Source organism: Tachyglossus aculeatus, chromosome 8 (assembly GCF_015852505.1).
Source record: "Tachyglossus aculeatus isolate mTacAcu1 chromosome 8, mTacAcu1.pri, whole genome shotgun sequence".
Lineage (NCBI taxonomy): Eukaryota > Metazoa > Chordata > Mammalia > Monotremata > Tachyglossidae > Tachyglossus > Tachyglossus aculeatus.
In genome coordinates this window covers 29,794,051-29,819,008 of record NC_052073.1, presented here as the reverse complement: position 1 = coordinate 29,819,008, position 24,958 = coordinate 29,794,051, and the positions used below count along the sequence as shown (strand labels likewise).

Below are 24,958 nucleotides of genomic sequence, written 5' to 3'. Positions count from 1 at the left end.
AAGATTTACAATTGGCAAATGCACAGCAAGGCTTGTTTGATTTTTCTTATGGTCTTCTTAAGCACTTACTATGTGCCAGACACTGTACTGAGTTCTGAATTAGATACAAGCTAAATAGGTTGGACAAAATCTATGTCCCATCTGGGGCTCACAGCATTAATCCCCATTTTGCAGATGAGATAACTGAGAAAAAGAAAAGTTAAGTGACTTGCCCAAGGTCATACAGCACACAAGACACAAGGTCATACAGCATGGCCTAGTGGATAGAACACAGGCCTGGGAGTCAGAAGGTCATGGGTTCTAATCTTGGCTCTGCCACTTGTCTGCTGTGCTACCTTGGACAAATCACTTCACTTCTCTGTGCCTCAGTTATCTCATCTATATAATAGCGATTGAGACTGTGAGCCTCATGTGGGACAGGGACTGCATCCAACTGAATTTGCTTGTATCCACCTCAGTACTTAGTACAGTACCTGGCACACAGTAAGCGCTTAACAAATACCATTATTATTATTGTCGTGGACCCAGGATTAGAACACAGATCCTCTAACTCTCAGGCCTGTGATCTTTTTGTTTTTATGGTATTAATTACTTACTATATGCCAGGCACTGTACTAAGTGCTGGGGTAGATACAAGTTGGACACCGTCCATGGCCCACATGGGGCTCACAATCTTAATTCCCATTTCACAGATGAGGTAACTGAGGCTGAGAGAAGTTAAGTGACTTAGAGAAGCAGCGTGGCTCAGTGGAAAGAGCCCGGGCTTTGGAGTCAGAGGCCATGGGTTCATATCCCAGCTCTGCCAATTGCCAGCTGTGTGACTTTGGGCAAGTCACTTCACTTCTCTGTGCCTCAGTTACCTCATTTGTAAAATGGGGATTAAGACTGTGAGCCCCCCGTGGGACAACCTGATCACCTTGTAACCTCTCCAGCACTTAGAACAGTGCTTTGCACATAGTAAGCACTTAATAAATACTATCTTTATTATTATTACTTGCCAAGGGTCGCACAGCACCCAAAGTATCAGAGTTGAATTAGAACTCAGGTCCTCTAACATCTAGGCCTGTGCTCTTTCCACTAGGAAGGCAGGGTGCTCCAAACAGCCTACTGCAATCAAGTGTAGCCCAGTATGTCATCATCAGGGCAGGTGAGAAGGAACCCTTTGTCTCCCACTAGATTGTTCATCTATCAAATTCCTAGAGAAAACAGAGCAAATGGTGGCATCATAGAATTTGCGGAATGGGAGGATTGGGATTTCAGAGTGAATGCTATTGCATTTTTTGTGATGTTTGGGGGAGATGCCCAGTCCAAGCAGACAGCAATAAATCTGTGCTTTCATCTGTCCTGAGTTTATATTATGTGCCCAGAGAGGAACATTCATTCCAAGTTAATAGAGATATCTTCTGCGGTAATGAATTGGGTGGTTCCCTGGTGAAATGAGAGAGTGAATGACACCCCCTAAGGGACTCTGATGCTGGGGAGAAGTGAGCTGACTTGCATCTATACTAAAGGGAGACTAAACTCTCATCCACTCACAGTACAGAAGCAGCGTGGCCTAATGGATAAAGCATGGACCTGGGAGTCAGAAGGACCTGGGTTCTAATTCCGGCTCCACCACCTGTCTGCTGTATGACCTTGGGCAAGTCACTTCATTCCTCTGTGCCTCACTTACCTCATCTGTATGATGGGAATTAAGACTGTGAGACCTGTGCGGGACATGGACTGTGTCCAACATGATAAGCTTGTATCTACCCCAGCACTTAATACATTGTCTGGCACATAAATACCAATAAAAAGGTAAGAGAATATCCCTCATGCAGCACATGCACTGGAAAAATGTACATTCTGGGCACAGGGACATTAGCTCTTCTTTCTCTCTCTGAACGACTTTGGAGGGCATGGCTAAGAGGTAAGACTGACCTTTAAGGGACAGAGGCAAGTCCAGGCAGCACACATGCCCTGTCTCTCCCACTAAATTCCATGCAAGGCAGAGACAACATCCTTCAGTTTTGAGGGTACCGCTTCCCAGGGGCACAAAGTCCACTCTCCCCTCCATCATGAATAAGCACTTGGCCAAAGAGAGACCCCGGACAACCAGTAGAAAGGGCCCCCCATCCACCTGCCTTGGGACCCTTTAGTTAGGAAAGAATAGGACCCATCATAGCTGAATTTGCACCATTTAGGGCAAGGAGCCAACCCCCTGAAGCCATTCGGTCAATCTCCTAAGTGACATACCTGAAATTTTGGTAGCAATCCGAGTTGTGATGGGGGGTCCGAACCCCTTGACGGTGCTGGCTTTGATGGTGAAGGAGAAGGTGGTTCCAGGATACAGGCCTACAAAGAGGTGGTGAGTTTCATTCCTCAGTTTGAAGACCTTTCCTCTCTGGCTGGAGAGATCGGCACTGGGATCTAATGACCCAACGGCCTTGTAGGTTATCTGCAAAATAGGGACACCAAGAGTCAGGAGCTTCCTGTTTAATTCTCTTCAAGAAACAAGGAGGGACTGCCTTAACCTTGGGAAGCTCTAGCTTGGCAGTTAAATCTCAGTTACCCAGTTTGTGAGTTATCCAGAACCATGTCTTTTCTCACTTCCCTTTTTACCTGCTATGCTCCACTTCACCATTTTCAGCCTTACCTCCAGGAGGTCGGAGGATGGGAGAGCAGGCAAAAGAAAAAAATCAGGCCATTTTGGTTCATTAGTTAGGGAGTGACTGAAACCAGTGGTTAAAATCAATCAATCAAGAGTATTTTTGAGTACTTCCCATTGTTTTAAGTGCTCAGGATCAATCGATTAATCAATGCTATTCACTGAATCCTTACTGTGTGCAGATCACTATACTAAGTGCTTGTCAAAGCACTAGACAACAGACCTGGTCAATGCAATCCTGCTCACAAGAAACTTACATTCTACACTAAGGGTAGGGGAAATAGAGAAACAGAACACTTACACAAGTACTGTGGGCCTAGGGTGAATATCAAAGTACTTAAGGGGTTACCAACCAACTACATAGTTGAGGCAGAAGGGAGGGTGGATACAGGAAATGAAGGGCTAAGTTTGTGAAGGCCTCTTGTAGGAGATGTGATTTTAGGAGGGTTTCGAAGGTCGAGAGAGTGGTAGACTATAAGATATGAAGGGGGAGGGAATTCTAGAACTGAGAGAGAATGTGGGTAAGGGGTTGCTGGACTGGATGGGTGAGATTAAGCAACAAATAGTAGGGTGGTGCTACAACAGCAGAGTAGGAGATGAGTGAGGCTAGGTAGAAAGGAGAGAGGTGTTTCAGTGCCTTAAAGTGCCTTAGAGAAGCAGCATGGCTCAGTGGAAAGAGCTTGGGCTTTGGAGTCAGAGGTCATGGGTTCAAATCCCAGCTCTGCCAATTGTCAGCTGTGTGACTTTGGGCAAATCACTTAACTTCTCTGTGCCTCAGTTCCCTCATCTGTAAATTGGGGATGAAGACTGTGAGCCCCACATGGGACAACCTGATCACCTTTGTAACCTCCCCAGTGCTTAGAACAGTGCTTTGCACATAGTAAGCACTTAGCGTGGCTCAGTGGAAAGAGCCCGGGCTTTGGAGTCAGAGTTCATGGGTTTGAATCCCGACTACGCCAATTGTCAGCTGGGTGACTTTGGGCAAGTCACTTCACTTCTCTGTGCCTCAGTTACCTCATCTGTAAAATGGGGATTAAGACTGTGAGCCCCCCATGGGGCAACCTGATCACCTTGTAACCTCCCCAGTGCTTAGAACGGTGCTTTGCACATAGTAAGCACTTTAATAATAATAATAATGATAATAGTAATAATAATAATGATGGCATTTATTAAGTGCTTACTATGTGCAAAGCACCGTTCTAAGCACTGGGGAGGTTACAAGGTGATCAGGTTGCCCCATGGGGGGCTCACAGTCTTAATCCCCATTTTACAGATGAGGTAACTGAGGCACAGAGAAGTGAAGTGAAGTTGATGGTAAGGAGTTTTTGTTTGATGCAGAGGTGGATGGGCAACCACTGGACGTTCTTGAGGAGTGGGAAAATATGGAATGAATGGTTTTTCATCAGCAGAGTGAGGGGAGAGGGGAGAGAAGTTAATGAGAGGAGAGGAGAGGACAGTAGATTTTAAAAAGCAGTACCTGCCCTAGAGGGGCTAGTGGGGGAACTAGGAAAAATAAGGAAAGTGGATATGTACAAACGGTGCTGTAGGGTTTGTACAGATGTGCTGCAAGGGGTAATGTAAGTGTATAGTCAGGGCCAAGTGCTGTGGTAATATTTGGGGAAATAAAAGCAGTGGAGAGGAGCAATTAATCAGGGAAGCCCTCCTGAAGGAGAATAATTTCAGAAGTCCTTTGAAGAGGAAGTGCTCAGGTCTGGGAAAGATCAAGAGGGAGGGAGTTCCAGGTAGCAGAAAGGATATAATATAATAATAATAATGGCATTTATTAAGTGTTTACTATGTGTAAAGCACTGTTCTAAGCGCTAGGGGGGATACACATCATCAGGTTTTCCCACATGGGGCTCACAGTCTTCATCCCCATTTTACAGATGAGGTAACTGAGGCTCAGAGAAGTTAAGTGACTTGCCCAAGGTCACACAGCAGACTTGTGGCGGTGCCGGGATTAGAATCCATGACCTTTGACTCCCAAGTCCGTGCTCTTGCCGCTGAGCCATGCTGCTTCTCATAGCAAGGGATAAAATGAGACTTGAAGAGTACGGTGTCAGTGAATTTTCATTTTCCTCAGTAATGCTGTCTTCCACCAACATAGATACTATGATTCATCAGTTGTGCATAAATAGCAGTCACTGACTTGCTTTATTTCACTGAATGGAATTAATTAACCCCCTTCACATAACTCTGTGTGTCTCCCCCTGACCTCACAAAGTTCCTCCATTGTTAGCTGTTGATACCAGTGACTGCAGGAAGCCAACAGGTATCTCTTTACAATTTTACTGTGCGACCAAAGGTCACAAATCATGTGATTCAGAGAGTATGACTTGCAAAATTTCACATTTTGGTTGAACAATCCATTATGTATTTCATTTTCCCACTCAATCCTTCTCTCTTCTTCACCCACTGCCCCATCCCACCCCCTCTCAAGATAGAGGGAGGGGGAGAAGCAGAAGGGGCGGCAGAGTTTATATAAAGTCAGCAATCTTTACCCATGGATCAATCCACAAACCATCACTTGTCCTGGTGACTGTTAGATGGGGTGCCTGACAGGCTGCTTAATCTATCCCACTCCCTTCCGCGTCACCCCAACCTGCTCCCTTCATTCATCCCCTCTCCCAGCCTCATGTCACTTAAGTAAATATCTGTTATTTATTTATATTAATGTCTGTCTCCCCCTCCAGACTGTGAACTTATTCTGGGCAGGGACTTTGACTGTTTATTGTTATATCGTACTCTCCCAAGAGCTTAATACAGTGCTTTGTGCACAGTAAGGACTCAATAAATACAATTGAATGAATAGGAGCAAATATGACCAACTCCTCTGTAGTTCTCCTCACGAAGATGCTTGGAAGGTAGGATCTGATGCAATCTCAGCAGGACAGTTTTGTCAGGGCCAAAACACGTGGTCATTAATGATTATGGTATTTGTTAAGTGCTTACTATGTGTCAGGAACTGTATTAAGTGCTGGGGTGAATACAAGAAAATCAGGTTGTACACAGTCCCTGTCCCAGGCGGGTCTCTCAGTCTTAATACCCATTTTAAAGTTGAAGTAACTGAGGCACAGAGAAGTGAAATGACTTGCTCGAGGTCACACAGCAGACAAGTGACAGAGCTGGGATTAGAGCCCATGAACTTCTGATTTCCAGGCTCGTGTTCTATTCACTACTCCATGTTGCTGCCAGGATCAAGGAGCAAGGAACACCCACTTGGATAGCACTGACCAATGAAATCATAAGAGGCCCATTTAACAAGGAAAATCCATGATGTTTGTTCAGTCTCTGCTGTAGTTTGAGGACTGCTCCTGATTTCTCCCTCATTCCAGCCTTGCTTTTTCTAGTTAGTGAATGGGAATGATCCCTGACTTCCACCTCACAGAGCCAGCAGTGAGTTTGGCTACCGAGATTCATGAGTACATATATTGCAAGTACTAACACATCTTTAGCAAGAAATACAACCCAAAGCACACCTTTGAAATTCCACCTGAGTGTGGCTACGTATACTGGTGGCAACTCTTGATATACAGATACTTGGAGGTAAAACTCATGACTTATTTACCAGCCAATTCCTTCCCTGTGTTCCAAATTCAATCCAAAGGCGGCTCAATTTCAACTGAGCTGTCAATATAATATACCATGCTCTCCCGCTCCCTAACCTTTCCTTATATTACAGGATCCTCACTTATTTGTAATGAAACACTATGAATAAATCAATGTATGTTAATTTAGTGGGTCTTCAATTTTTTATGAAGGGCTTCTCAAAATCTAATTCCCAGCTTTGCTAGAGACAGTCTTTGAAAATTTTAAGTCACTGGTTTCATGAAGGTGGGGGTGGGCGATGGTGCATGGAAGAGAAGAAGGCAGGCATGAAAAAGAGGGGCAAGAGAATTCTGCTGCATCATGAACCTAAAAACAATGGCAACAAGGATTTAGAAAGACCTTTGTTTTACAAAGAACAAAGAGAATTTGATTTCAATAGCTACCCTGAAAGCTCAAAATGCAAAACCATTTCCTACTGGCTTTCTGACAGACAAACCCGATTAAGGACCTCTGGCGAGCTTTGCTGTATGGAGACATGGCCGGTCACTACCCAGAATGCTGGGACCAGAGGCTTGTTCTGATGACTGGGAAAAAAAACACCTCAGAAATAATGAATTCCTTCAGTTACCCAATGGTAGCGAACAATGAAAATTTAGGCACAGAGCCCCCAAGAGAACTGTGCCACTTCAAGGGATGTCAGTGTTTTTATTATAAAACAGCTGATTTTTAGATTTGGTGACCTGCCTGAAATTGGCTCTCTAAGGCCATTCTAAAACTTCTGTTTTCTTTCAGGGCTGGCCACTTGGTGGATCCTGGCAAATTCTAAAGCAAACTTTCAAAACAGGACTCTAGTTAAAAAAAAAGAATCATCCGGATTGAAAAATGAGTGTCCTAAAAATATGCAACATTGATTCTTTGTTTAAATATAGTTTGAAAATAAATTAGGAATGGCTTACCATTAAAACAGGGGGTTGGTACAAGGATTTTTGGGATTGGATACTGGTAAATTTGTAGCGCTTTATACTTGACCTAGAGGGATATTATGATTAAATGAGCCCTCAGCCCACCTTCTGTCTCTCCCTCCCACCTTCTGTGGATTGATGTTTTGAAGACTTTTGAAGAAGGCCTTCAACCCTAAAACATTCTGCTGTAGTTTGAGCACCACTCCTCATGTCTCCCACATTTCAGCCTTGCTTTTTGTGGTTAGTGAATGGGAATGGTCCCTGATTTCCACCTCAGAGAGCCAGCGGTGAGTTTGGCTCCAGAGAGATATTCATGAGTACATATATTGCAAGTACTAACACACCTTTAGAGAAATACAACCCAAAGCACACCTTTGAAATTCCGCCTGAGTGTGATTACATTAAATCCATCAGGTCCGACCTCCCCAATGTCACTTCCCCCCCTTCTCCAACCCCCTGGCTCTCAACACTCTCTGCTACTCTCCCATCCTTCCCAGCAGTATCCTCAGAGGAGCTCTCCTCCCTCCTCTCAAGTGCTACTCCGGCCACCTGTGCTTCTGACCCCATTCCCTCTTATCTCATGAAATCTCTCGCTCCATCCCTTCTCCTCTCCTTAACTTCCATCTTCAACCGCTCACTCTCCACTGGTTCCTTCCCCTCTGCCTTCAAACATGCCCATGTGTCTCCCATCCTAAAAAAACCCTCTCTTGACCCCACCTCACCTTCTAGTTATCTCCCCATATCCCTCCTACCATTCCTTTCCAAACTCCTTGAATGAGTCGTCTACACGCGCTGCCTCGAATTCCTCAACACCAACTCTCTCCTCAACCCCCTCCAGTCTGGCTTCCGTCCCCTACCTTCCACGGAAACTGCCCTCTCAAAGGTCACCAATGACCTCCTGCTTGCCAAATCCAACGGCTCATACTCTGTCCTAATCCTCCTCGACCTCTCAGCTGCCTTCGACACTGTGGACCACCCCCTTCTCCTCAACACGCTATCTGACCTTGGCTTCACAGACTCCGTCCTCTCCTGGTTCTCCTCTTATCTCTCCGGTCGTTCATTCTCAGTCTCTTTTGCAGGCTCCTCGTCCCCCTCCCATCTCCTTACTTTCGGGGGTTCCCCAAGGTTCAGTGCTTGGTCCCCTTCTGTTCTCGATCTACACGCACTCCCTTGGTGACCTCATTCGCTCCCACGGCTTCAACTATCACCTCTACGCTGATGACACCCAGATCTAAATCTCTGTCCCTGCTCTCTCCCCCTCCCTCCAGGCTCGCATCGCCTCCTGTCTTCAGGACATCTCCATCTGGATGTCTGCCCGCCACCTAAGCTCAACATGTCCAAGACTGAACTCCTTGTCTTCCCTCCCAAACCCTGCCCTCTCCCTGACTTTCCCATCTCTGTTGACGGCACTACCATCCTTCCCGTCTCACAAGCCTGCAAACTTGGTGTCATCCTCGACTTCACTCTCTCATTCACCCCTCATATCCAAGCCGTCACCGAAACCTGCCGGTCTCAGCTCCGCAACATTGCCAAGATCCACCCTTTCCTCTCCATCCAAACCGCTACCCTGCTCGTTCAAGCTCTCATCCTATCCCGTCTGCACTACTGCATCAGCCTTCTCTCTGATCTCCCATCCTCGTGTCTCTCCCCACTTCAATCCATACTTCATGCTGCTGCCCGGATTGTCTTTGTCCAGAAACGCTCTGGGCATGTTACTCCCCTCCTCAAAAATCTCCAGTGGCTACCAATCAATCTGCGCATCAGGCAGAAACTCCTCACCCTGGGCTTCAAGGCTCTCCATCACCTCGCCCCCTCCTACCTCACCTCCCTTCTCTCCTTCTACAGCCCACCCCGCACCCTCCGCTCCTCTGCCGCTAATCTCCTCACCGTGCCTCGTTCTCGCCTGTCCCGCCATCAACGCCCGGCCCACGTCATCCTCCGGGCCTGGAATGCCCTCCCTCTGCTCATCCGCCAAGCTAGCTCTCATCCTCCCTTCAAGGCCCTACTGAGAGCTCACCTCCTCCAGGAGGCCTTCCCAGACTGAGCCCCTTCCTTCCTCTCCCCCTCATCCCCCTCTCCATCCCCCCATCTTACCTCCTTACCTTCCCCACAGCACCTGTATATATGTATATATGTTTGTACATATTTATTACTCTATTTATTTATTTATTTTACCTGTACATATATATTCTATTTATTTTATTTTGTTAGTATGTTTGGTTTTGTTCTCTGTCTCCCCCTTTTAAACTGTGAGCCCACTGTTGGGTAGGGACTATCTCTGTATGTTGCCAACTTGTACTTCCCAAGTGCTTAGTACAGTGCTCTGCACACAGTAAGCGCTCAATAAATATGATTGATTGATTGATTGATTGATTACAGCTCACCATCATGTGCTTCCCATTGGGCTGGGCTGACCCACCAGCAAAATCTCAATGGGATTGGTTGGTTTCCTGAAGAGTGGGAGCTGGAAGAAGAGGATGGGCAAACAAAAGCCAGAAGTGGAGAAGCACTGTGAACTAATAGAGCACAGGCCTGGGAGTCAGAAGGACCTGGGTTCAAACCCAACTCTGCCACTTGTCTGCTGTGCAACCTTGGGCAAGTCACTTTCACATCTCTGGGCCTCAGTTTCCTCATCTGTAAAATGGAGATTAAGACTGTGAGTCCCATGTGGGACAGGGACTGTGTCCAACCTGATTAGCTTGTATCTATCACATTGCTTATTTAGTACAGTGCCTGGTACATAATAAGCACTTAACAAATACCATAAAAAGAAAAAAAGTGGATCCTCTCTGCTCCTCACTCCCTCCCACCTTAATACTCCTAATCCTCTTTATCACTATATTTATTAAGCAATGTTTCCTTGCCAAAGCACGATGCTAAGCGCTCCCAGTAAGTTTTTCAGAGCAAGTATGCCAGCCCTATGTGCCATCTGGACACCAAGAAGTCCTCTCTCCCACACTTCAGCTCTTCTTCTTCATAGATACATCCAGAAACCACAGATCCAGCCCTGTGATGCCTATTTCCAACAGTCACCCTTCACCTTCCCTCTTCACTTCTTCCCACCTCCAGCCCCAGCCTGATGACAAGATTCAGTTGTCCAACAGGAAGCCATAAGCTCATGGCCAAAGAGGTAACAGGTCACAGAGACATCTATTTTCAGATATCAGTGGTCAACTCACTGCACCAATCAAAATTTCTCCCTCCACCCTTCCCCCAAACACACCCCAGAACTTTTCAAAACTCATGATGATATTTTACAGATCAGCAACACTCCTGCCCTGGAACAGAATGATATGAACTAAAGGCATGGCTGATATCCCCCTAATACCCGACTCTTCTCAGATCCAACCACAGAAAGCAGCACTGTTTTTTGTCAATGTTCTTTATCAAAGTGTAAGCCCCTTGTGGGCAGGGTTCATGTCTACCAACTCTACTATATTATACTTCCCCAAGCATTTAGTCTGGTGCTCTGCATAATAAATCCACAAATACCATTGATTGAATGATTGATTGAAAGGACAAGAGAAATGAATACTGTAACTCTGTTCCTTGACCATTTCTGAACAAATTGCATTATCCAACTTGATGAGAAAACCGTCCTATGAACCATTATTAATTTCCCTATTATTATTCTCACAAACTTTCCACTTTAAAATAAAATAGTTGTCTTTGGTAAGTAAAGCAAATGTAAATTTGAACTGAATTTAAATAGGATTCTAATCTGAACAGATCACAATCAGTCATGGACTGCAGAATTTAGGGACAAATAGTTATGTTCCATCTAAGGGACTTACATAAACATTTTAGGACTTCAGGCTTGAGTTCTTCAGCAAATTCCAGTGTGTTTTCCCAATTCAGAGCTTAGAGAACAGATCTATTCAAGCTGTGGGACTAAATCAAATATTGTCTTCCAGGTACACAATGCAATTTAAAAATCAATTTGCTGTTTAACTGGCAAGCTGGGCAATGATTTCTGGGCCAATGCACTGTATTTGAATGTTCACTTCAGTTTACTTCTTTCTCTCTCCCTCTCTCTCTCTTTCTCTGCACCCCTCTATTTTTTGTACTTTGTAACAGTTTCCTCAAAAGGCATGTGAGTGATCCCACTTCCTTCCCACCTCACTCTCTGATCTTTGAGAAGCAGCATGGCTTAGTGGACAGAGCTCGGTTCTGGGAATCAAAAGGACCAAGGTTCTAATCTCAGCTTTGCCACATGTTTGCTGTGTGACCTTTGGCAAGTCACGGCACTTCTTTGGGCTTCAGTTACCTCATCTGTAAAATGGGGATAATATTGTGAGCACCATGTGGGGCAGGGTCTGAATACCGTGTATTGACCCCAGCACTTTTGTGTTTGGAACCTCGTAAGTGCTGTAAAAGTGCCTTAGTCATTATTATCATTATTATCTGTTTTATTCCTTTCCCTCCCAAGCTGTAGAGAGAGCCAAGAGGGTCTCCAGGAGGAATTTATCTCATAGCATGGAAAAGCATGTGGCTAGGCCTAGGGAGACCCACTGGCCTCTTAAATAAGTGGTCCGTCCTAGATTCAAATCTGAATCTTCTGAGATGATGGTTCACTTCCCCAAAATGCAGAGTTTTCTTTCCTCTTTGGAAGAATGATCTAATTTCCAGGAGAGGAGCTCCAACTGGTGGGACCGATACTTTCACCTAACAAGCCTGCTGACCGTTTTAGTTTTAGTGCTCTCTGAGGAAGGTGAGGTCGGCTGAAGGAGAGAAAGGCATCATGTGAAGGGAGCCATGGTGAAACTTGCCTTCATCAACAACCTATGGAAAAGAGAGCAGAGTCTTGTAAGGGCTTCACTTTCCCCACAGACCCCCAGTTTGAGGACTCTCTTAGGGAAACCACAATCAATCAGTGGTATTTATTGAGGGCTTAATATGCACTGAGCACTGGACTAAGCACCTGGGAGAGTACAACAGTTAGAAAAGATCCCTGACCTCAAGAAGCTTGTGGTCTAAAGGAAAACTCACTCTAGACTGTGAGCTTGTTGTGGGTAGGGATTGTGTTTGTCTTTTGTTATATTGTTATCTCCCAAGTGCTGACTACAGTGCTTTGCACAATAAATGCTCAATAAATACGATTGAATGAATGAATGAGAACTGGCATTCTAGTGATTCTCATTAATTGAAGTCTAAGAATATCACTTTGGTGGAATTGAGGAAAACATACATAAGATCTATTTCAATCACTCCCCTCTCTACTTGCTTTGAGACAGTCCTTTTGGAGGCCTCCAAGGTGGAGGGTAATGGAGTTCTTCAGGGGAGGGCAGATAATCTACCCTGTTCCAGGTATCGCAAAGGTGATGCACAGCCTCGTTTGCACAAACAAGAGCCATCTTGCCAACCTCATCACAAAAAGGACCTAAGGGGACACTCTTGTCCCATTTTAAAATATTCCACAGACATGGTAATAAGCATTAAAAGCCAATTTTATTTTCCATCCCCTAAATATAATTGGATTTATGTATGTCTGACACTGACTGTCCTTGAATATGAAGTAAAACCGCAAAAATGGATATTGTATCTCTTTTCAAAGAAGGAATTTGGCTTAACAAATTCTAACAAAGGCCTCCAAATCACAATTTCTGGATTCTCTCCCAACACCATCACTGTACTAACCCAAAGTTGAAGTGGACTTTCACCACAGGCTCAGAGAGCTAGCCTGTTTGCCTGCCTCTGAGTAGGATTACATAGTGGCTCTTCAACACAGGTGTTTGTAAACCCTGTTCCTAAAGGTGGTTGAAATGGAGGGGTCACCCACTTCCTCACAGCCTGCATAAAATCCTTTCGGTGAGTGAGGATTCCTAATTGGATTTCTAAATCTCTCTCACTGTATTAACAAGTTGCTTCCCTGGTTTACGCCTTGGTTTCCCCACTGAAGGGAAATCTCAGCTCACTGATCTCCTACTACAACCCAGACTACACCCCTGGATCCCCTAATGACAACCTTCTCATTGTGCCTCCATCTCGTCTGTCTTACCACCACATCCTCCCTTTGGTGTGGAACTCCCTCCCGCTTCACATTGGACAGCCCACCATTCTCACCACCTTCAAAGCCATCTGAAAATCATATCTCCTCCAAGAGGGCTTTCTGAACAAAGCCCATATCAATTAACCAATCAACCAATGGTATTTTTTGAGCACTAAGTGTGGAGCACAGTACAAAGCACTTGGGAGAGTACAACAGAATGAGCAGACACATTCCTTTGCCCATAATGAGCTTATAGTCTAGAAGGGGAGACAGACATTAATATAAATAATTTATAATATCTAACAAAGATGTGAGAAGCAGCGTGGCTTAGTGTAAAGAGCACGGGCATGGGAGTCAGAGATCACGGGTTCTAATCCTGACTCTGCCACTTGTCTGCTGTGTGACCTTGGGCAAGTCACTTAACTTCTCTTTGCCTCAGTTCCCTCATCTGTAAAATGGGGATTAAGACTGTGAGCCCCATGTGGGACAACCTGATTACCTTGCATCTACTCCAGGGCTTAGAACAGTGCTTGGAAGATAGTAAGCGCTTAAAAAATACCATTATTATTATTATTATTATTGTTATGTATATAAATATGCTGTGGGACTTATGTACACTTTAGCATAGGGCTTGGTGCATGGTAAGCACTTAAGCAAATAATGCTATTTATTGAGCTCTCGCAGTGTGCAGAGTTTTATACTAAGCGCTTGGAAGAATGCAATACAATAGAGTACGTATAAGTGATCCATGCCCACAAGAAGCTTACAGGTTACAGGGGGAGATAGATATTAAAATAAATTACAGACAGATATTTACATAAATGTTATTCCCACGTTTTTCCTTCTATTTGCTTCTAAGCACTTGGTAATCACCTCACTCTCAGCCCCACAGCCCTTATCCTTACACTCTGCCATTTCCCCTATTTGTAATTTATTTCAATGTCTGTCTCCCCCTCTAGTCTGCAAATCTGTACACACATCAAACACTCAACAAATATCACTGACTGCTATTGAGAGGGGACAACTTTGACAGAGGCATGCGTTTCTAAGCTACTTTCAACCCTCTGGATGAAAGGTTCTGGAAAACGAAAGCAGGATTATGTATAATTGAATGTGGCTCAGAAAAAACACAGTTTCTTAAAATGGCAATCATGCATCACACTAACGAGTCTGCCAAGTTTACATGGAAATAGTTTTTCTTTACGACCAAGAAGCAAGATAAACAAGGTAAACTGGGAGATCTGAGAGGAGCAGATGAACCTAATAAGGTCCTATATGAGGCTCACAGCCTAAGTAAGAGGAAGAATGGGTATTTAATCCCCATTTTGCAGATGAGGGAACTGAGGCCCAGAGAAGTGAAATGACTTGCCCGAGGTCACACAGGCAGGTCCTGGCTCCCTCGGACTCCCAGGCCCCTGTTCTTATCACTCTTCCTCCCTTCCCCATCGCCCCTACTTCCTCCCTCTGCTCTACCACCCCCCCCCGCCCGCCCCACAGCATTTGTGTATATTTGTACATATTTATTATTCTATTTATTTAATTAATGATGTGTATATTTCTAGAATTCTATTTATTCTATTTATCTATTTTGATCCTATTGATGCCTGTCTACTTGTTTTGTTTTGTTGTCTGTTTTTCCCTTCTAGACTGTGAGCCCCTTTCTGGGTAGGAATTGTCTCTGTTGCCGAATTGTACTTTCCAAGCGCTTAGTACAGTGCTCTCCACACAGTAAGTGCTCAATAAATACGATTGAATGAAAGAATGAATGGAGGTAACTGGAAAAGCTTAACAGCCTGTGCCCCATGGCATAATGGATACAGCACAGGCCTGGGAGTCAGGAGGTCATGAGTTCTAATCCTGACTTCTCCACTTGCAAGTCACTTTACCTCTCTGGGCCTCAGTTCTCTCATCTGTAAAATGGGAATTGAGACTGTGAGCCCCACGTGGGACAGGGGCTGTGTTCAACCCAATTTGCTTGTACACACCCCAGCACTTAGTACAGTATCTGACTCCTAGTAAGAACTTAACAAATTCCATTACTGGTATCCTGTAATAGTAACAAAGATGAGCATGAGGGTCAAGAACAAAATGTTTTCCTGAATCTTTGTCTTAATTACATAGAGATCACTGAAAAGACTCCCAGCTTCTGTGAGACTCAGTTTTCCATAATATGGGCCCATTTCCTCCTTCCTATTGGAAGGCTAATCTATATCTGGCAAAGTCCTTATCCCAAGGCCTGATTAGCCTGGACATGCCAGTATCATTCATTCAATCGTATTTATTAATAATAATAATAATGACATTTATTAAGCACTTCCTATGTGCAAAACACTGTTCTAAGCGCTGGGGAGGCTACAAGGTGATCAGGTTGTCCCATGGGGGGCTCACAGTCTTTCTTAATCCCCATTTTCCAGATGAGGTAACTGAGGCACAGAGAAGTTAAGTGACTTGCCCAAAGTCACACAGCTGACAAGTGGCAGAGTCGGGATTTGAGCCCCTGACCTCTGACTCCAAATCCCGTGCTCTTTCCACTGAGCCATGCTGCTTCCCACTTATTGAGCACTTACTGTGTGCAGAGTACTGTACTAAGTGCTTGGGAAGTACAAATTGGCAACATATAGAGACAGTTCCTACCCAACAATGGGCTCACAGTCTAGAAGATAATTATGGTATTTGTTAAGTGCTTACCAGTGCCAGGCATTGTACCTAGCGCTGGGGTGGACACAAGCAAATCGGGTTGGACGTAGTCTCTTGTCCCACATGGGGCTCACAATCCCAATCCCCACCCTACAGATGAAGTAACTGAGGCACAGAGAAATGAAGCAGTGTAGCTAAGTGGAAAGAGCCCGGGCTTGGGAGTTAGAGGACATGGGTTCTAATCCCAGCTCTGCAACTTGTCTGCTGTGTGACCTTGGGCAAGTCACTTAACGTCTCTGTGCCTCAATTTCCTCATCTGTAAAATGGGGATTAAGACTGTGAGCCCCATGTGGGACAACCTGTTTACCTTGTATCTATCCAGTGCCAATATCCCACTTCCACCACTTCACAGGGACTTCAACACCATGCAGTTGAACAAGGGATTGCTAGACTTGTAAAAGGGTGTCCTACAACATTTGGGTTTGGTGTTTGATTTCTTTCTCTACCAGCCTTCCTGTCTTCCTTCCTGGTCGTAGCTACTGGATTGGATCAAAGTGCGCTCACCTTCTGGGCTGATAACCCAAAAGACACTAGTACTAAATGAATGAATAATAACGGTATTTATTAAGTGCTTACCAAGCACAGTTCTAAGCTCTTCGGTAGAGACAAGGTAATCAGGTTGGACACAGTCCCTGTTCCACATGGAGCTCACTGTCTTAATTTCCATTTTATAGATGAGGGAACTAAGGCACAGAGAATTTAAGTGACGTCCCCAGGGTCACACAGCAGATGAGTGATGGAGCTGGGATTAGAACCGAGGTACTTTGTCTCCCAAGCCTGTGCTCTTTCTAAGCCATGTCTGCTTCCTTTGGGTCCCTCTGACCGTGAACTCTGCTGAGGACAGCAGCATGGCTTAGTGGGCAGAACTTGGGCCTGGGAGCCAGAAGCACCTGGGTTCTAATGCTGCTACATGTCTGCTGTGTGACCTTGGGCAAATAGCTTCTCTGGGCTTCCGTTACTTTATCTGTAAAATGGAGATTAAGACTGCGGAGATTAAGCCCATTGCGGGACAGGGACTGTCACCATCCTAATTAATTTGCATCTATTCCAGTATTTAAAATAGTGCTTGGCACATAGTAAGTGCTTAACAAGTACCATTATTATTGTTAACTACCTCCTCTTAACCCCCAAGAGCCACAGAGCCTGAGCTCAGGGAGAGTGGGGTCAAATCTGGGTGAGTTCTGGGGTAAGCAAATTTCCAAGTCTCCCACAGTGCGAAGGGCAGAGGTGCAACCAGGCGAGTGGCACATGATTGTTGGGTTAAGGTGAGGGAGGGAAGATGGCCAACCTGTGAGACAATTTGATTCAGTGAGCATCCTTCAGCTGTGGGGCTAGGCTCCCTTTCCCTAGAAATCCTTCCTTCACGTCCCCGTTTCACTTCTCTGCTACCTGTGCCTAAAATCCTTTGTCAGGAAAGAGCGCAATATGAGAGTCAAAAGTGACTTCTGTACTAGTCAGTCATTCCTACACCAACACCATCATTTCTTCCAGCCACTTCTGCCTCATCCACTCATGTTAGTTTCCTCCTGCCTTTTTTATGGTATTTTTAAAGTGCATACTAAGTGCCAGCAACTATATTAAGCACTCGGGTAGATACAAGCTAATCAGGTTGGACACAGTACATATTCCACATGGGGCTCATAGTCTTAATCCCCATTTTACAGATGAGGGGATTGAGGAACAGAGCAGTTAAGTGAATTGCCCAAGGTCACACAACAGACAATTGGCAGACCTGGGGTTAGAAGCAAGTCCTTTGATTCACAGGGAAATGTTCTTTCCACTACAGCATGAGTCTTCTAGCCTCTTCTTTGACTGAGGGTGAAGAGACTTTGTCTAAACCTACAAGCCTGAATCATTTTACTGGAGGAAACAAAATATTTGATAAATAAGGAATCTGGACCTAGCGGTAAATGGGTGTAGACATATACTGACAAAAGGCGGCAGAGAAGTTTCTTACTCCCACCCCTGGGTTCAACCAACTTTCTTGGAATGAGTTCCATTGGCAGTCTCTTTTCAGAGACTTGGAGTTAACTCTTAAAAGCATCGAAGGGTTGCCCATCACTCTGACAGATTCGAGCGCAGGGCCAGCCTTTCCATCTGCCACGCTTCGAGTCCCGTCGATCTATAGATGACATGCTTTGGAGAAGATTAAAGTAAAGGAGAAAGTAAATCAAATCAATGTGAAGATACCAAGTAATGTCAATGCCAGCTGGAACTCGCTGTAAGGAATGATTACAAATGATCAAGCCAGAAGCTTTAACTTTTGTACTCATTTTTTTCTTTAAGTGTTACATTTTCAACTATGAATTCTGAATGTCATTTGGCTCAGCAACAGCTCAATTATTATGCCAGCAATCTGACAGTCACACAGAACTCCCCCAAACGTAAAAATCTGAAGGAGTTGTTTCTTTTAGAGGATGGAAATACCTAAGCCTAAACATTAAATCAGACCAGAGAGAATCAAGATCTAGTATAGGATCGGGTCATTAGCTGGCCAGTGTCCCAAGCAGAAACTCACACCTATATAACCAGATCTGCAGAACACATTAGGAAGCAGAGGGTTGAGCAATTTCCCATGGAGTTCTGGATCTTTCAGACCTCAATGGGAATGACTTTTCTGACTGGGAGAATCCCTCTAAACTGTAAGCTCCTTGTGGGCAGGGAACATGTCAAGGAACACATCTATCAATCCTCTCATATCCTCTCCCAAGTGCTTAGTAAACATGATTGAGGGATTGAATGATCAATCAATAGATCATATTTATTGAGTGCTTACTGTGTGCAGAGCACTGTACTAAGCGGTTGCCTGAATTTCCATTTCACTGTGAAGTAACACACCATCCCAGACTAGTGCTTAGCAGACCCAAAAGCCAAGGCTTCACACCAGGAACCCACTGGGATTTACTTAAAAAAGTTCAGGACACGTCACACTGCTCCTCAAAAATCTCCAGTGGTTGCCCATCCACATCTGCATCAAACAAAAACTCCTCGTTATTGGTTTCAAAGCATTCCACCACCTTGCCCCCTCCTAACTCACCTCATTTCTCTCCTTTTACAACCCAGCCAGCCTACTTCGTTTGTCTAGTGCTAACCTTCTCACTGTGCCTCGATCTCACCTGTCTCACTGCTGATCCCTTGCCCACATCCAGCCTCTGTCTTGGAATGTCCTCCCTCCTCAAATCTGACAGATAATTACTCTCCCTTGCTTCAAAGCCTTACTGAAAGCACCATTCCTCCAAGAGGTCTTCCCAGGCTAAGCCCCACTTTTCCTCATCTCCCATTCCCTTCTGCATTGCCCTGATTTGCTCCCTTTGCTCTTTCACCCTCCCTGCCTCACAGCACTTATTCACATATCTGTAATTTTATTTATTTGTATTGATGTCTGTCTCCACCCCTCTTGACTGTAAACCTATTGTGGGCAGGGAATGTGACTGTTTATTGTTGTATTGTACTCTTCCAAGTCCTTAGTAAAGTGTTCCGCATAAAGTAAGCTCTCAATAAAAGATTGAATGAATGAATACCATTATGCCATTGCTGAAATGGGGGCCCCACTTTAAGAGGGTATGATGATGTAGTTCAAAGTCAGAAACAATGGTCTTTCCAGCACTTAGAACAGTGCTTTGCACATAGTAAGCGCTTAACAAATACCATCATTATTATTATCCCAAGATGCAACCCAGCAGGAAAAATGAGAGGAGGGGTCATTTTTCAGCTGTCTGTACCTACCTTCTAGGGTAAGTGACCAACTTTTTCATACAAATAAATTGGTTGAGCAGGTGTACAGGGGCAGCATAAAGCACAGGAGAGAGAAATCATCTGATGACTCCAAATCTGCAGGCTGCTAAGATGGATAACCCAGACAGCATAGTGAGTTTTCTGCTTGGCTGATCCACACTGGCCCAAATGATTCGGTTCACCAAGCGATTGCCCAGTGCCCTGCTTCAGCTGGGCTGACCAAAAATTACAGGGACATTTCCCTCTTTTTTTTTTGCTGGTGATTTGCTTGCACTGGTAAATGCAGCTTATCCGCTTTACTGACCACGAAACCCCTAAGTCGAGGTTGGAGTGCTATTTGGTCAAATACGGTCACTTCAGGACATTCTTCCTGGAGTGCTTAGAGCAATGCTTTGCATCCAGTAAGCGCTCAATCAACACCATTGATCAGTGGGTACACCCTGTCCCAGGTGACCAAGCAACCTCCTCAGCACCCCTCGATCCTCCCATCATTCCTCACCCTCCATGCTGGAGGGCCATGCGGGCTGGAAACCTGCTTCCCCACAGGGTCGGAAGGTTCATTCCTTCAGTTGTATTTGCTGAGCACTTACTGTGTGCAAAGCACTGTACTAAGCACTTGGGAGAGTACAGTACAACAACAGCCATATTCCCTGCCTGCAATGAGACTGGGATAGAGATCCATGTTACCCAGAGAACTCTTGAGACCACACTCTCTCCAGGCATTCCCAGGACCATAGGACACCATCCATCCAATGTTGCATCCCTGCCCTTTACAATCTGCAGAATGAATGTTGGAATGAATACCTTGGTGACTAAGGACTGTTGCCTGAGTGGTGAGGACCCTGAGAACTCTGATCACTGAGTACACATAATATCAATCATATTTATTGACTGCTTACAGTGTACCTAAGCATTTGGGAGAATGCAATAAAACAGAGTTGGTAGGCACGTATAATGAACACTCCAATACCATAGCTACTATTGCTATTCTTGTAGAAATCCACTCCTGGTTTTCATCTGTGCCTGATTCCCAAAGACTGTTCTAATTCCTGGCTCCACTTGCCTACTGTGTGACCTTGGGCAAGTCACTTAAATTCTCTGTACCTCAGTTGCCTCATCCACAATATGGGGATTCAGTACCTGTTTTTCCTCCTACTAAGACTGTGAGCCCCATGTGGGACCTGATTAATATGGTGCTTGGGACATAGTAAGTGATTAACAAATATTATTATTATCACTATTATGATCATACCCAGTGACAGGTGAGTTTTTATCATGAAATAATTAACAATGAAATGGCAATCAACCAATTATGCTCCTTCTTTCATAGCATCTATTGGATAAAAATGGAACGTATACATGTCCGTAATTCATATGTTACAGGTTTGTCTGGAGACTTACTTTCACTTGGACAAAATTGTTTCCTTCCAAGCTAAGGCAGAGGGATAAAACCTTTCCTGGTCTTGGGTTGGAAGCCGGACATGTAGGTGTTATAAAAAAAAATAGGCACCTAACTGCAAATAAAAACTGTTCTGAAGCAATCAAATAAATAACAACCAGAAAATGCTTACAAGAGGACAAGCTGATGGAAGGATTTACATTAATAGCACATCTTTTATTCAGATGAATGATAAGTATATGGAAACTCAGAATCACAATTTCACAGCAGGATTTTTTTTTCTTGTGAGAGACACAATTTATGGTTACATATATTTGCAAGAATAAATTCAGGACCTACTGATTCAAATTAGCTAGTTCTTCAGGGCAAACCCAGGCCTTGTTTGCAACAATGCTGGCAAGAGAATCTGAGAAGAATCTGATTTAGACCATACTCGCTTCTTCCTCCACTAAAATGGAGGTTTTACTGCGAAGAAGCTATTACCAGACATGGTGGCAGTAAAAACACTGTTGGTTCTCTGACCAGTTACATGTGAAGCTGCTTCACGCCATCAGAATGTAGGCCGAGGTTGGGGAATATTTTTTCAAACAATAAAGATGAAAGAGCTAAGCACACCCTCTTCAGTGCACCCAAACTGAGGTTTTGCAATGTTATCCCCAGGAAGAAATACCTAACAAGATAATGCATACTAAATTCACAATGTAATCAATCACCCCTCTGGTTAACAAAACAGAAAATTCTATTTCCAAATAGGAAGTATCTACTAAGTAGAATTTGCATGGTTAAGCATATTCTAGTCAACTAAGCAATTGGATTGGTGGAACTTGGCCATCTGACACTGCACATTCTGAAATTTCTGTGTGCCGACTAAAGACAGAATGTTAAATGTACAATCATTCCCCAGTATTGTCTACTCAAAACAATGGTTGTGATTACTGTTGGAATAACATGGGGTGCAGCTTTCCTGTTCACTTGTTTCAGATTTAGGGACTACTCATCCCGACAGATCTAAAAGAAGGCACTGGCTCGTAATGGAATGGGAAAATAGGGTGTAATTTTTCAGCACTATTTTTTCTATTTCAGATCAATGTCTTACACATTTTGGCCCAGTAATCATTACTTCCACTCACTGGCCTTGAGATATCAGAAACCTACTCAATCTCATCATATTTAGCAAGAGCTGAATGGAAAGCAGTCTACCTGCAGCAAAGAAGAGAGTCAAAGCTTCCTGTCACTGTCAGGTTAAAAAACCTCACTCAGATGTTCTACACATCTAATAATAATAATAATAATAATAATAATAATAATAATAATAATAGCAGCATTTGTTAAGCATTTACTATGTGCCAAGAACTGTTCTAAGTGCTGGGGTAAATAAAAGGTTATCAGGTTGTCCCACATGGGGCTCACGGTCTTAATCCCCATTTTTACAGATGAGGTAACTGAGGCACAGGGAAGTGACTCGTTCAAAGTCATCCAGCTGACAAGTGATGGAGCCATGACCTGTGACTCCCAAGCCCATGCTCTTTCCACTAAGCTACGCTGCTTCTCAGCCACACGGCTTATCAAATATATTCTTATTTACCCTGGCTCCATCTGCAAAAGCACCCAGAGACATATTCTTCTTTTGTCCTATTCTAGAGCAGAAATAGTCCTATTTTCCACTTAGCTATTGCAGGATGAAAGCAATGACTATTGATATGTAAAACATTCACTAAGGATTTAGGGGACAAAGCACTTTTTTTGAAATCTGGTATTTATAGGCAGGAGAGAAAATATTTGTCTTGGTAAACCAGAAAATAAAAGCTATGAATATGAATTAGGTCTGTATTACTGTATTTCATAAACGTATCTTGCACAATTTAATGATGTAAATCTCATAGCCTCAGAGAATTAAGAAACACCTTAAAAAAATAATATGCCCAATTAAAAGCAGTGTGGCGTCAGGGAAAGAACAAGGGCCTTAGCTGAGCAGCGGGGCATAGTGGATAGAGCATAGGCCTGGGATGCAGAAGGTCAGGGGTTCCAATCCTGAGTCCACTACTTGTCTGCTGTGTGACCTTGGGCAAGTCACTTTACTTCTCTGTGCCTCAATTACCTCATCTGTAAAATGGGGATTGAGACTGTGAGCCCCATATGGGGCAGGAATTGTGTCTAACTTGATTTGCTTGTATCTACCCCAGGGCTTAGTATATAGTACCTGGCACATAGTAAGTACTTAAAATATACCACAACTATTATTATTATTATTATCATCATTAGAGGACCTGCAGTCTACTCCTGGCTCCTCCACTTGTTTGCTATGTGACCTTAGACAAGTCAGTTAACTTCCCTGTGCTTCAGTTACCTCATCTGTAAAATGGAGATTAAAACTCTGAGCCCTATGTGGGAGAGGGTCTGTGTTCAACTTGATTATCTTATAGCTACCCCAGCACTTAGTACAATGCCCGACATAGTACATATTCAACAAATACAACAACAAAAACATTTGATCTACCAAAGATCCATATCTTTTTAAATATGACAACTGTGTCAAATAAAAAAAACTCTCACCCCATACACTGATGTTATAAGTGTAATTCATTCATTCATTTAATTATATTTATTGAGCACTTACTGTGTGCACAGCACTGTACTAAGTGCTTGGAAAGTACAATTTGGCAACAGATAAAATGAAAGAATAGGATATGGGGGAAAATGGGTTTGTCATTTTGAGTAAAAAACATTATTGGAAATAATTTCATTTTCCAAAAAAGGCAAATATAATCATACTCCACTCATTCTCAGGGCTCTTCTTTATCCTTTTCATCTTTATCCTCTTTCTCCAACTTCATTTTTTAAAAGAAAATTAGGTTGTAAGAGTCCAATAGAAATGTATTGTCCAAAACCCAGCCTCTCAAATTTAAACAACTTTTCTTCTCTCCTTAACTTACATTTCCTGGGCTCTTTTTTAGGACTGTGTATTTAGGTTACATGAATTATTGTAGAAGTTGGGATTTGGGAATTTGAGTCTGTTTTCCAAATGAAACTGTGATAATGGAAGTGAGAAGCCTCATAGGACAAGGAAATAAAGAAAAAAAATGAGAATCATAAAGGTAACACTTCAAAGGCAAAGCTAAGTGGAAAAGTGACCAATTATCCCAGTACTTTTGATCTATATGGACTGCTAATCTGGATCAATCAGACGAAGTCTACATGTTTTCTTCAGGAAAAAGAAATAAGATTTAGATTTGAATTATTCGGGTAACTGTTTCAACTCTACCTTGTGGAAAAGTCATTATTCAGTTGTGGTGGTGGGGGAAAAGGCATAATTTACCTATTTCATAAAATCACAAACAGAAGCAGCATCACAATCCACATGAGAGAGAGCTTCCAAGGGATGTTTTTTATGAAAAATTTCATGGAATAATGAAAGACTAGACTAGAGTTGTGCAGAGAGGTATAACTCCTGATTGACCAGGGAGTCTGAATAACTGACAACAGCTGTCCAAGGTAACGATTGTTAATATGATTATATATATTATATATATCATTATATATATATATATATATATATATATATATATATATATATATGATGGCATTTGTTAAGCACTTACTATGTGTGAAGCACTGTTTTAAGTGCTGGGGGGATACAAGGTGATCAGGTTGTTCCACGTGGGGCTCACAGTCTTAACCCCCATTTTACAGATGAGGTAACTGAGGCACAGAGAAGTTAAGTGACTAGCCCAAAGTCACACAGCTGACAAGTGGCAGAGCTGGGATTAGAACCTACGACCTCTGGCTCCCAAGCCCGTGCACTTTCCACTGAGCCATGATTACTACTACTACTATTAATATTTGTTAAACACTTACTATGTGCCAAGCACTATACTAAATGCTGGGGTAGATGTAATATTTGCTGATTGCACAAAGTCCCTGTCCCACATGGGACTTATAGTCTAATGGGGAGGTAGAACAGGTACCTTTGCCCCATTTTA

At 43.6% G+C, this 24,958-nt stretch overlaps 1 protein-coding gene across 5 annotated transcripts in view; it reads right to left on the bottom strand.

The window, feature by feature from the left end:
• The window catches only part of PTPRT (protein tyrosine phosphatase receptor type T), a 700,314-nt gene that overhangs the window by 226,465 nt on the left and 448,891 nt on the right, over positions 1-24,958 (bottom strand). For all 5 annotated transcript variants that reach the window (XM_038750174.1, XM_038750176.1, XM_038750173.1 and 2 more), the window contains exon 9: positions 2,236-2,437. In XM_038750174.1, coding sequence (XP_038606102.1) covers positions 2,236-2,437 — 202 coding nt within the window. The remainder of the gene's footprint in view (positions 1-2,235; positions 2,438-24,958) is intronic.